This window comes from Papaver somniferum, chromosome 10 (genome assembly GCF_003573695.1).
Source record: "Papaver somniferum cultivar HN1 chromosome 10, ASM357369v1, whole genome shotgun sequence".
Taxonomy (NCBI): domain Eukaryota; kingdom Viridiplantae; phylum Streptophyta; class Magnoliopsida; order Ranunculales; family Papaveraceae; genus Papaver; species Papaver somniferum.
The window spans coordinates 62673099-62685995 of NC_039367.1; the positions used below are offsets into that span (position 1 = coordinate 62673099).

A 12897-nucleotide genomic window follows, 5' to 3' on the forward strand; every position below is an offset into this window, starting at 1 on the left:
AACCATCAAGGCTGGACATTGGATTGGCCTATGGACCAAAGCCGAAAGTACAACCATCATGTCTCTCACTGGACCTGGCTTAGGAATGTTCAGCCATCATGATCGGATAATGAAATTGGCCTGTGAGCGGGAACTAAATGTACAACCATCATGGCCAGGTAATCCGAGAAACATGGCAACGACCATGAATAGTAAAGTAAGCACCTCAAAAATGGTACTTGGTGAATGTCATTTTCCTCCCGTAATCTAAGTTGTAGGTAGGAGTAATTGGTTGAAGGTGCACATGCGGACCATGCACCAAGTAAGCTTCATAACTAACCGAAAGAGTATAGATGATGCTTGGACCTCATTTATAGCTGCGTAGCCTTGCCAATGAAGCATATTAAGCATGGGAATAACTATGCCATGTCGCGAATTAAATATGCATCACTTGGATGCATTATGACGGAACTGCCTACACGACCATTATCATTATTGCTTGGCCACGACCTTGCAACACGAGTTGGCTTAAGTTGTTGTCCTTTAGTGGAAGAACTAAGGTCTGTGCTTGATATCTTTATAGTATGGAAGGGTACATTGGAAGCCGCAATAAGTTGCATCATTGCCGGTCAAACACTTTCTCGCTCATATCATCTAATTGCGAGATGATTGCGGCATGTTGGCCTCTCATATCATCTGTCTCGGTGTTGCGAAGCAAGAGATATGATTGTGACCACACTTGAAGAGGCTAGTTGCATGCCATTTAGTGGATGCTCATACTGCCGATCAAGCTACACGGAATTGGCCTATGTACCAATGACGCATTGGGCATGGCCAGGAAAGTAAGCTACAATAATATGCAAGCCTAAGAAAAATACGGCATGATCCTGATTGATGCACCCTTTTCACGAGAAAGATAAGTGCATGTTCTCAGCAATGACTAAGCTAAGTAAAGAGGTGGAAATAGGCCTACACTAGCATATTTATCGACATCAACCTCTATGGCTTTAAACCCTTCGCATAAAAAGGGTCAGTTGGAATGGTGTGAAAGTTAAGTTAGCAGTATCATAATCCACGAGTATGCTTGCAAGGGCCAATGAACGTGCATTTGCCTAGTTTTAAGGCCCGATAAGTAGTATCAGAGTGACGCATTGGAGGAGTTATGGTCTGCACGCCCTGACACGCTAGGCGTAAATTTTTCGGTCCGTCACATATAAAAACCAATCTTGACATGTCAACACTTGGTGGGTTCAGCCGAGCAATGTTCTAACATAGAGAATCGGTATTCTGTTAGGGGTTTTATAGGTGCACAAATACGACCATAGCATGTATTACATCTAGTCTGAAATCTGGTAGTATGTAATTGGCGTAACAACTTAATTCAGTGTGTGTTCAATCTGGATTAAGTTCGGGGTTCAAGTTGTAATTTCATCGTTAGAAATTTTTTATGGTGTATGTGTTATTTCTTTTCCGCATTATACTTTTTATCTTTAAAATTGAAATATCGCAGGTTGTGCGTAGTTAAACCTAGATAATATTAACTCAACTGTAAATAACTTAGAAGACTCGTTCATGTTGAATTCGTATCTTGAAATGTAGATTACAAGACTTTTTTTTGTCGGAGTTCGGTATATACTAGGTTTACATTGTTAAAAAAAATCTTATATACACTTTCATAACCGAACGTGTAGATTGTACAAAGATTGTACATATAGGTTCCTGAACAAAAAATTCGGTGGTAAGCTAGTTAACCTTTCCTTTTCACTATGCATTAATAATTACCAACTCAAGTAAAACGAGGGTTTAACATCTTACTTACCCTTGAATGCTTCATCGAGAATATCCAATATCTTTTTTATCTCTATGGAAATAATTCGATGAGAACTTGTTCATAGAGTCGTCTTAAATTTCCACGAGACCTAGGGAGAACATAGATGATGGCCCTTTTTTTCCCTTAAACTTTACGTATACGCATAATTAGACAATGATGGGAAATAACAACTCATAAAGTACTTTACAACTTCCATTATATTCATAACAATAAAAATAAAATCGTGAACAAGTAAGAAACTCAACAAACAAAAATTTAAACAAACTAGTATTCAAATATAGTTGAACGATATATGTAATGTCTTATATTTTGAAATGCAAAAAGTATCACATGAATCACATATGAGAAACAAGAAATTTGTGAGACATATATCGTGTAAGATGTTTGTTATGTTTCCCATACATGATGTTTATTATTAGTAATACGAGAAACCTAAGATAATATATTGGTAATAGTACCAAAAACCTACTCCTTTCGTCCTTACTGTAAAGGCGTAGAAGTAAAAATTTGTAGTCCATGTATATAGGCAGAAATCTATTTCCAATGTGACTTCTTCCCTATTTGCCCTTATTTATGCTTACGGGTATCAGCAAAGCTACTTATTGCTAACAGTGATTTCCTAGGATAATCAAAACATTCACTTTTAATGCTAACGGTGATTCCCAAGGAGAATTACTGATACAAAACATTCTTATCCATATGGTTTTTTCCATGAATCTCTTCATCTTTCCTTTTTCTTTTTATTCTGTGGAATCTCTTCGTTTCTCTTCAAACACAATGAGTGAGAAAACTGAGAAGATGGATTGTGAGATTGCTGTGATGATGGATCGTGAGATTGATGAGATGGTAAATTAAAATTCTCATTATCTTATGGCAATTGATTCAAATCAAATTCCATCTCTCTTTATTTGGTAATGAAGGATTTCCCATACCATATTTATAGACACAGTACATAACTTTAGCATTAGTTTTGGAGATAATTTTGGCTCCAAAAAAGGAAATTTCAAACAAATTAAACAATTCTGAAAATTTCAAATTTTGAAATTTACTCCAAAAAATTTTGATTGATTTTGAACTCCTGTTAGTTTTCATTAAGGTATGGAAGCTTAAATTTCAAAATTTTCGTTTGAAATTTTGGCTCCAATATTTTGCCTCCAATTATCTTTTGATTTAGGCAAATGCTGTCACGCGCGACAGCGCAAAACCGTTTTATAGGCTAGCAGTTAATCACCCTTGGATAGCCATACGGAACTGTTCTCAGCCGTTGAAAATGAATTTACATCTGTCAATGAATCAAATTGTAAACACACCCTTTGATTTATTTTAATATAAAATAAAAACACCCTTCGTGTATAATTTATCGCAGTTCTCTTCATCTTCTTCTTCCAAGTTGATTTGAAACTTCTCACTGCGACTCTGCGTTTTGCCATTTATAAAATTCTCAATCGGAGAATCAGAGAGATACCCATTGAAGAGCTTGAGAAACAAACACTTGAAGATGCTATTTCGACAATCAAAATCGTTCAACCTGTTTCAGTTACTACCACTAACACTACAACTGGATCTCAAGAAAATTCCTTTCTTGATCCTTCAATATCAAACAATAATTACTTCTTGGGTTCTCCTAATAACCTTCTTTCAATTTCTTTTCCTTCTCTTATTCGTCGATCTTCTTCAATTTCAGTTGATGTCGTTAGAATTGGTAAATCTAACTCGGCTATGTCCAATTTGGTAAATGTTGAACCTATTTCGGTTTAGAATTGTGGTTGGTGCTCCTGGATGGGGTAAAGGTACCATTCAAGACCTTGTAAAGAACAATTGAATAAGTATATATTGCACTAGTGAAGAACAATGAACTTTTTGATGTAAATACACTACTCAGATGTACCAAAGTACTACTACCAGTACCAAAAATATCCGACCCAGAATCCCCTTTTAAGTAGATGGTACAATTAGCTGTGTTGTTTGATTCCACCATCTATAGACAACTGTAAAATATTATGGGAGCTCATTGCACTGAACTTGAGTTTGTGAGAGTAGTGAAATATATAGACACCAAGCTTACCTTGATGATGTCTTACTCAGAAATTGATACTTGTTATGCAGTTGAATGTGAAAGATGGTAAGTGATAATCGATATTTTATATAAATTTCACAGTTCAATTATTCTTTTTAGCTAAGTTTCACAGTTCAGTTAACTGTGCGTACACTGGCACTCTGCCAATTCTACTGTACAGAGCTAAGGAGCACATATTAAAAGGAGTAATCAATGAATATAAACTAAATTTGAGGACCTAGTATAAATTATGTAGTATTTTTAATAACTGTCACCGATATTAACTTTATATAAAGAAACAAAACTTAAAGATCTTTAAATCCAACGGTTCTCAGCCTGCTAGCTTATAAAAATGTTGTGCACTGTCGTGCGGGATAGCACAGCCCTTTGATTTGTGGGTGAAGTTTTGGTTTATGAAGAGAGAACAGAAGAAATGTTGATCATCAATGGAATTGAACAAAAAACCACGAAGGAGGTGAAAGACGAAGAGAATTTTTTTGTCTGTTTTTTCTTCAAAGCGTACGCACGAGTTTTTTTTTATTTGAAGAGATATTCACGGTTTTTTTCTTCAATTGAAACACCTCTTGGTAACTTAACAGTAGTTATTAATACGGCAACTTCCCAGCGTATACACGGACCACGATTTTCTTATTTGTAGAGATATTTATTGGTTAAAAGAAAAATTAATATGGGCAAATCAGGTACAATTAGGAAAATCAAAAAATTTCTTATTTAACGAGATTTCTACTTCTCCGCCTTTATAATAGGGGCAGTGGGAGTAATATATTTTTTTTATTAATAGTAGTACATGAAACCTAAGATAATATACCTTCTTATGTTAATAATTTAATGTTTTTAAAAATTAAAGATTAAATAAGACAAAATTACATGCATGTTTAAAAAGCAACGATAGATTGTCTTTTGGCCCCTTCCTTTTTGGGGCCTAGAGCGGTCGTCCATCCAACCCTACCTAGAAAAGGCCCTGCTTGTTCATAATAGAACGATCTTTGTTACATTTTGCAAGATGAAGAGTGTACACTAACATTGCAGATCCATTATAATAACCAACCCAATCATCATTATCATATTCATCAACCAACCTAATCATACTATATTCACCACTAATTGAGTTCATGACTTACATTTTGGTCCTTCACAATTATTTGTGTTAGAAGAATCTTCTCCTTCGGCTATGACACTATGTTCTTTATTAATTACAAAGCCACCATGACCTCTTGAAGAATTTATTGTTTAACTCCGGTACTCCTTCAAGAAGGAAAATCAAAGTGTTGTTTCTGAAACGATAATGCAAATTTAGGAGGCCAGTTGAGGAATTATAAAAGAAAGTAAAGCAGAAGAAAAGAGAAATAGATAAAACATGGAATCAGAAAGCGTTAACACTTGTTTATGATGATGACCAAAAACATCTCCATTTTATTCCTTTATACAATTAGCATGGATATGAATATGTTTCTAGTTCATCTACTTTCGCTCGAATTACAAGCGTGCATTTTATTTCTTCATATAAGAAGCTAAGTGGTGGGAAAAACGTCATGAAATATTAATTGCTTGTTTGTTTCAAAAAAAAAGTTGAGTCGCTATTGTATTTTCTTTCTTAGTTTTAGAAGAGTTAGTTTTATGTGCAAGAAACTTCAAATATCATATTGAAAGTTAGTGTTTGGAATATATAGAAAATCAGTACTGAGTCGTACAATACTTATATTATATACATAAAACATTGAAAGTTCAGTTGGGTGAATCTTTAATATTGAAAGTTAGAGGATATAAGATCAATACAGAGTACATGTAGCTATTAATAGATGTATATTCTTAATCCTTTTGTGGAATATAAGATAAAAAAAATACAGAATTCATGTTTTTGTTACACGACCAAAAATATATATAAATATTTCTATGTTTCTATTACTGGGCATAGAAGATTTTACAATTTTCACCTTTGTCAAAATTCTACCATCAACATAAAGTTTCATGCTTAGTACGGAACAATAATGTTTCATACTAAGTACTAGATGATGAGAACACATGCAAGTGCAACCGTGATACAAAAGATACAGCAGCTTCGGCAGAAGACTTCGAGTTGTGCCAATGAGAATCATGTGAATTGAATTAATCACTAATGGAATGGTAGAGAAAGATGTGAAGGTTTCGCCTTCAATCAACCCTTGTGAACAACCACATTTCTGACATGCTGGTTATCTAAAGATATATTCGAAGTCTATCCGGTGGTAGGTTGAAACCTTCAGTCGTTCCTCTTGTCATAACGCTTGCTCAAGGCAGCAGAGCAATAACTCATCGGGTTCTAGAGGTGATGATCTCCCATAGGTTAAAGAGAGGAAGAAGGAAATCGGTGGCATATTTTGCTCTCTAGTCTCTACTTTTGACCTTCAAATTGGGAATGACAGGAGTAAATAGGAAAAAAAATGATAAATCTAAGCCACCACCTATCTAGCCTGGCTAGTTTGGGGCCTATAGGAATTATTTGAGGCCTATCATTTTCTTCACCCACCTAGACTAAGGAGATAAGGGGTGTCTAAACTAGGTAAACCCTCACTATTAAACATAATCTTAAGCGTTTTCCTTATAGATTTGAAACCTATTGAAATCATTTCCCTTACAAACTAATATTAAAACCTAACTACATTAATCGATTCTAACTACAATGATCGATTTAAAGGAAATCTCATCATCCCATTTTTAATATGTTTTCGAACAAAACATCGTCGATTGCAACCCATTACTCTTAATTATACTTGTGATTGGTTTATCCGTTCAAAATTGAAAAATACAAATAATCTTGGATTTTTGTGTTTAACCATAATCAGTCGATGTTCATGCACATATTAACCGATTTCTATGATAATCGGTCGACGTTCACGACCACGTCAACCGGTTTATTCTGTATGTATTTTCTAGTTGAAGAACATTTAACCAAAATCGGTCGATGTTCATGCGCATATCGTCTGATTCTGGTATTGAAGAAATGCCCAATTTTCAGTATGTTCTTTTTGTTGTTGTTAGAATCGGTTATGTGAATGTTCAGATAAATCGGTTATATAGCCTTTGATATCTTAACTGCTAAGCCCATAATCGGTTTTTGTGAACACTTGTATAGATCGATTCTGTTAGTGCAGTGTTAGGAATCAGTCTATGTGTGTGTATCGTGCTTACCGATTCTTATAATCGGCCTCTGTAGTGCGTAATATGCACCGATTCTGGGTGTTTTTTCGTGAATGAAAACATTAACCCAAAATCGGTTTATGAGTGAATGGGCGTCCACCAATTCTGGGTTGATGTTTTTCCAAAAAAAAAAAAAAAAAATTGCATGCTTTGATTAGTTAATTTTTAAGTTAACAATATTAAACATCCTTTAATCAACCGAGTTAATGCTAATTAATGAGGAATAAATTAGACATTAAGGGAACTAAATTGCTAAAAGGTTTCCCTTTTTGCTTCAGGATATCTTATTTTGTGTTCTAGTAATAGGCCTCAAATAATTCGGTCTCAAACCAACATGGTTATCTGGGCTAAGCAAGGAATGAAACCTTGGATTTGGACACATCTTTCCAAGCGATTTTTTGGGGACCATGGTTTTTTTGGGGGGACCATGGTTTTATTTTGGGTAAAGGCATTAGAAATAATTTTAGGTCACCCCATATCTAGTTATTTATTTAATACCTAATCTACCCTCTTAATTAATTTTAGGTTATGATTAGTGAATGATTTAGTTAAAAACAATTAGTGAGATTAAATTAAAAGATGGGTTTGTTATTAGTTGAGTAGAATTATTGAGAGAGTAGAGTTAGAGAAGATGAAGGAGAAAAACATGGAAAATAATTTTTTTTTTCCAATTCACTAAGTTTGAGTATTCAAATGATGAAAACTCATCTGATTCTTCATCTCCATCCTCTCCTAGAATATTTGTTAATCTTCAAAATGATCCGGATTTGAACTGGATTTTGAACAGTTCGGTTACTTTATATGAAGAACAAGTAACCGAACTCATCTGAAGCTGTAGTTCGGTTGCCCGTGAGATGAACAAGCAACCGAACTCATCTGAAAGTGTAGTTCGGTTACTTGTTCCAAACATGCAGGTTACCGAACTCTCAAATAATAGAATTTCTAGGAGTTACAGCGTTATGTTCGGTTGGCTCTCAACTAACCGAACTTTGGTGTACAAAGTTCGGTTGGTTCGCAAACTGCATGCACTTTTGATCTAACCGAACTTGACGTAATATAAGAGTATATAAGTTTACAAAGTTCGGTTCTTTCGCAAACTTGAACCTAACAGCTAACCAACCGAACTCTGAGTTCGGTTTCTGCGATAAAATTGTGAAGTTACCGAACTTAACAAACAAAAAAAATGTGAAGTTCCAGCGTCTATTGTCTAAGTTCGGTTACTTTGTAGTTTTAAAAGTTTTTGCGAACAAACCGAACTCTATTGGCTAAGTTCGGTTATTTTGGAACTCAACATAGTGGCCACAACAACACAGTTCGGTTAGACTGGATTTGTTTTTTCTCGATTCTAAGGGTGGAGTTCGGTTACTTTGTAGTTTTAATTTTTTTTGCGAAACAGCCGAACAGAGAGTTCGGTGACTTAGTTTTAAATCCAATAGAACCGAACTGTTCTTCGTGTTCTTCATTTTCAAGAAGTTTGGTTAGTAAACTACGGTTTTTTGGAAAATCGGCCTAACCGAACATGCTCTGTAACTCCTATTAAAACCCTATTTTGATGATTTATATTCGATTGAAGCAATCAAAATCAAATTAAAGTGAAGGGTTTGTTGGAAAATACCTCCGGAGTGGTCCCATGGCAGAATCAGGTTGCGGCTGGCGTCTTTTATACTCGATAAAATTATTATGTAACCGAACTTAATTGTGATTGCATTGATGTTGTTACATTTCTTAAATAGGCGGTGGCGGTGGTGGTGGGAGGAGGTGGTGGTGGTAATCGGTGGTTGGTGGTGGTGATAATCGGAGGAGGTGGTGGTGGTAATCAGCGGTGGTGGGCGGTGGTGGTAATCGGTGGTTGATGGTGGTTATAATCGGAGGTGGTGGTGGTGGTAATCGGCGGTGATGGGCGGTGGTGGTGGGAGGAGCTGGTGGTTATATATATATAGGTGGTTATTAGGTTGGTTTTAAATTAAATTAGGTTAAGGGTAGGTTAGTCATTTCAACGTTTTAGGACACCCCTTATCACTATAGGGAAGGTGGTCTAATAAAATCATGGCCCCTCAAAAAAAACCATGGTCCCTAAAAAAAATCATTTTTTCCAAGGTAGGAATTGGGTGACGCGCGTTGTCTGGCAAGAGTTGGGATCCAACTTGAAGTCATTTACCGGGAATTCGTGGTGGAACAAACAGAGAGAGGAAAAGATGTCTTTACTTCAGTCTCCAACTCTTAAACCCTTCTTAAACCCTACCTCTCTAATCTCCAATACTTCCTACCATTTACAAATCCCAAATCCTAGCTTTCATAATCCCTCTCTCTTTTTCTTCTCCTCCTCTCATCTCAAACACCACAAAAAATCTCTCACTGTATCTGCATCAGACCCTAAAAATTCCACAAACCCTAGCCCTAAAAAGAAAAATGTCAAACAAAAGATTGAATCCAAAGACGACGGAGTAGAAAATCAATCCGATGATGTCTTTCCGAGGACAATTCCTAGAAAGCCGAGGCGTGGTCGAAAGAGTGAAGCAGTTGCAGTAGAGGATTTTGTGAGAGATTCATTAGAGAAAACCTTTGAGAATATTCGTAAACAGAGTTCTGATGTTTTTGAAGAGATAAAGAAGGTTTTGAAAGCGAAAGAAGTTGATGACGACGACGATGAGGATGATGAATTGGATAATGATGGTAAGAAGAAGAATAAGAAGAAAGGAGAAGTGGTTGAAGAAGAGGATCCAAATTGGCCATTAGATGCTGATGTTGGATGGGGAACTAGGGCTTCTGAGTATTTCGATAAGCATCCAATTAAGAATGTAGTTGGAGAAGATGGTGAAGAGATTGATTGGGAAGGGGAAATTGATGAGGGTTGGGTTAAGGAGATTAATTGTTTGGAATGGGAGAGTTTTGCTTTTCATCCTAGTCCGTTAATTGTTCTTGTCTTTGAAAGATATAACAGGTATGCTACTTAAATTTCTTCTAGTGATTATCTTGGATGCCTTCTTTATTTGAATGGTTTCATAATTTATTAAACTGAAAATGTCGAATTGAGAATTACAAACACATTTTGGAGATAGAAAACTGACCTGACCATAATGAACACAGATTTCTGCATTTGTCCCTATAATTTATCTTTATTATGGTACTTTGAATGTTCGATACGTATGGCTTTGGTGACTTCGAGAATCTAATCTTCTCCATAGTGGTGCTAAGTTGGTAAGAATGTGGGATGTGTGGAATAGACATTAGTAGCATATTTGGCCTAAATGTGGGTGCAATTTGTTTCAGGGCAAGTGGTAACTGGAAGCTTTTGAAGGAGCTGGAGAAGGCCGCTAAAGTCTATTGGAGTGCCAAAGATCGGTTACCACCTCGAGTATGTTGCATTCCCTTGACTGTTCTTGTTGCTAAATATCTCTTTCTTTCTATTTTGCTAGTTTCTCGTTAGACATGTATGAGTGCTGAGTTGCAACAGATATGTGATATGCCTTTCTTTTTGAAACAGACTGTTAAGATTGATATCAACATTGAGAGGGACTTGGCCTATGCACTTAAAGTTAAAGAATGTCCGCAGCTATTATTCCTCAAAGGAAACAAAATCCTGTACCGAGAAAAAGGTTGGTGGTGATAAGGTTCTATTATGTAATTTTGACATGTGGTATTTTCATCATTTGTTACAATTCTAGAACGTTTTGGCAGTAGCAATTAGCAACCATTCAAATCATATTTCTGTTTTGCGCAGAAATGCGGACATCTGAAGAGTTGGTCCAGATGATAGCACATTTCTACTATAATGCGAAGAAGCCAGCATGCATAGACAGTGCAAACATGGCTCCACCTTATTGATTGGTATATTCTGGTATTCAACCAGCACACTTTCAGATATGTTGATTCTCAGATATGTTGATTCTTTTTTGCAGATTTGTGGTTTAAGTTGGTCGATGAGCTTTTTTCTGTTTTATGGATATTATGGATACAATGTCACTACTATTTTGAGAGCTCATTCTTCAGCTTTTGGTTTTCAATAGTTACTATACATTTTTATATTGATACCCGTGGAGCTGACATTTAAGTTTCATTGATTTCAGTAGCTTACATGGATCCTTTTCAATAATTTTACTGTGATTGTATGCATGTGGTTATTGTGCCTTATTTCGTGTGTCATTGGTTTGATTGTTTTGCGTAGGTCTGTTGATCCAATGCGGATTAGCTGAATGTTTGTTAACTTCTCTCTGGAGTTCAGGTAAATTTTTCTGCGACCTGTCATTGATCTGTCACTAGAAAATTGCTGAGTAAAAACTTCTTAGCATGGCTATAGTGTACCTTAAAGTCTTAAATGAGTTAGATATTGGGACTGATTTTGGTATGCACCTCAGTTCCGGTTTTGTTAACTTCAACTAATTCATTAGGTGGCACAATACAAATGATAAGAGGATAATTCTAGTGAATATTCATCTCAACAATAACTGTGTTCTGCATCTTTTTGATTTGCGCTAAGGATGTTGCAGGTGATCCAAAAGATTTCATGTGTCTGCGTAACTTGACGTAGTTGACCTGCAGTTTTCGAATCCAATGCGAGTATATATTAGACTGCACAAGTACAACTAGCACTTCCTAGATTTGCTGATGAGAGCGCAATGAGTCAACACATGAAAAGAAAAACTGCTACAGAGGCAACTAAGAAGATCCAGGTAGTTTATAATTAATCACCTGTAGTTTTGCTTAAATCATTTTGCACTTTAACTGTGCAAGTGGTTCGATTGGAATAACTTTGTTGGAACAATAGTAGTATATAACAGTGATGGTATAAAAGGATAACTTTTGATTACCGGTTCTTCCTTGTAAATTTTAAAATTGTTTGTACTTGTTGAAGGTGGAGTGGAAGAACAAGGTGTTTATCCTGTTCCATTGCTTAGGACTCGTTGTTAAACTTGATCCAGTATTAGCTTTCTGATTGCAGAACTCAAAAAAAAAAAAGTTTGTACTTCATAGGGCTCCCATAAAGATGTGTTTCAGGTTGTATCTGACCCTTGTTCTCTCCGTATGAACGCACCATTAGAAGCATTTTGAGAAACACTGCATAAAGCAGTGAGGTTTGGCCTTTGAATTGAAAAGTAGGGAGTTTGGCAAGGCGGATTGATCATGTGATACAGTAAATACTAGGTGGTATGTATACTGTTTGGTATTCAACAAAATACACTATCCAAACCTAACCTACTGTATTTCTAGCAAAGCTCAACCTAACTGGATAGAAAAAGTAGCTGGCTAAGAAATCGAGTTTAAGGATGCTGGTGTGAGGATTGCGAGTCTTGCTTTACCAGAGGGTGCAACAGATACCTAAACCTAAATCTAGACCATTGATAAGGGAATGTGCGACCTACACGATTAAAAATTCAACCCTGCGACCTGGACCCGTATGATTAAAATCCAGTTTTAATTTGTAAGTTCCAGTCGGTATTATTTGAATCAACTCTTTTAGTTAACTGAGCTACTTTTAAGTAATCAAAAGCTTGCCTTAAAAACTGACTTTCTTATGCCGTAAATCCGATTGGAGTTATTTCTGCGTAATGTCTGGAGTTACTTCTGACAATTGAGTTTGAACCCCTAACTCGTCAGTAGGTGGAAGCATGCTAACCATCATAACTTAATGGTTGGCGAGTTGTCTCCGTTTCCGGCATTGTTTTTGAACTGGGATTATTGTATTTTGTTTTGTTTTGTTATGCCAAAAAAACAGAAAACAAAAGCACATTTCTATCAAACAGCAAAGAAATGAAACGAAATAAAAATAAAGAAAAAAGAAAAAAGAGCACATAAAGAAACAAATCAAACAATAGAAAAATGTAACATAGCTCGA

At 35.9% G+C, this 12897-nt stretch overlaps 1 protein-coding gene across 4 annotated transcripts; it reads left to right on the forward strand.

The window, feature by feature from the left end:
* The first annotated feature begins 9201 nt into the window (after nucleotides 1-9201).
* Nucleotides 9202-11871, forward strand: LOC113319268 (thioredoxin-like fold domain-containing protein MRL7 homolog, chloroplastic). Of its 4 annotated transcripts, none has more exons than XM_026567538.1 (6): nucleotides 9202-10005; nucleotides 10335-10419; nucleotides 10549-10660; nucleotides 10786-10902; nucleotides 11230-11286; nucleotides 11542-11871. In XM_026567538.1, the coding sequence occupies exons 1-4, from the start codon at nucleotides 9260-9262 to the stop codon at nucleotides 10887-10889; spliced, it is 1047 nt and encodes a 348-aa protein (XP_026423323.1). In that variant the 5' UTR covers nucleotides 9202-9259; the 3' UTR covers nucleotides 10890-10902; nucleotides 11230-11286; nucleotides 11542-11871. The 4 variants fall into 4 exon arrangements, with proteins under 4 accessions (XP_026423323.1, XP_026423321.1, XP_026423324.1 ...); XM_026567536.1 differs by having other exon boundaries at nucleotides 11552-11871; XM_026567539.1 differs by having other exon boundaries at nucleotides 10786-10892.
* The last annotated feature ends 1026 nt before the right edge of the window (nucleotides 11872-12897 follow it).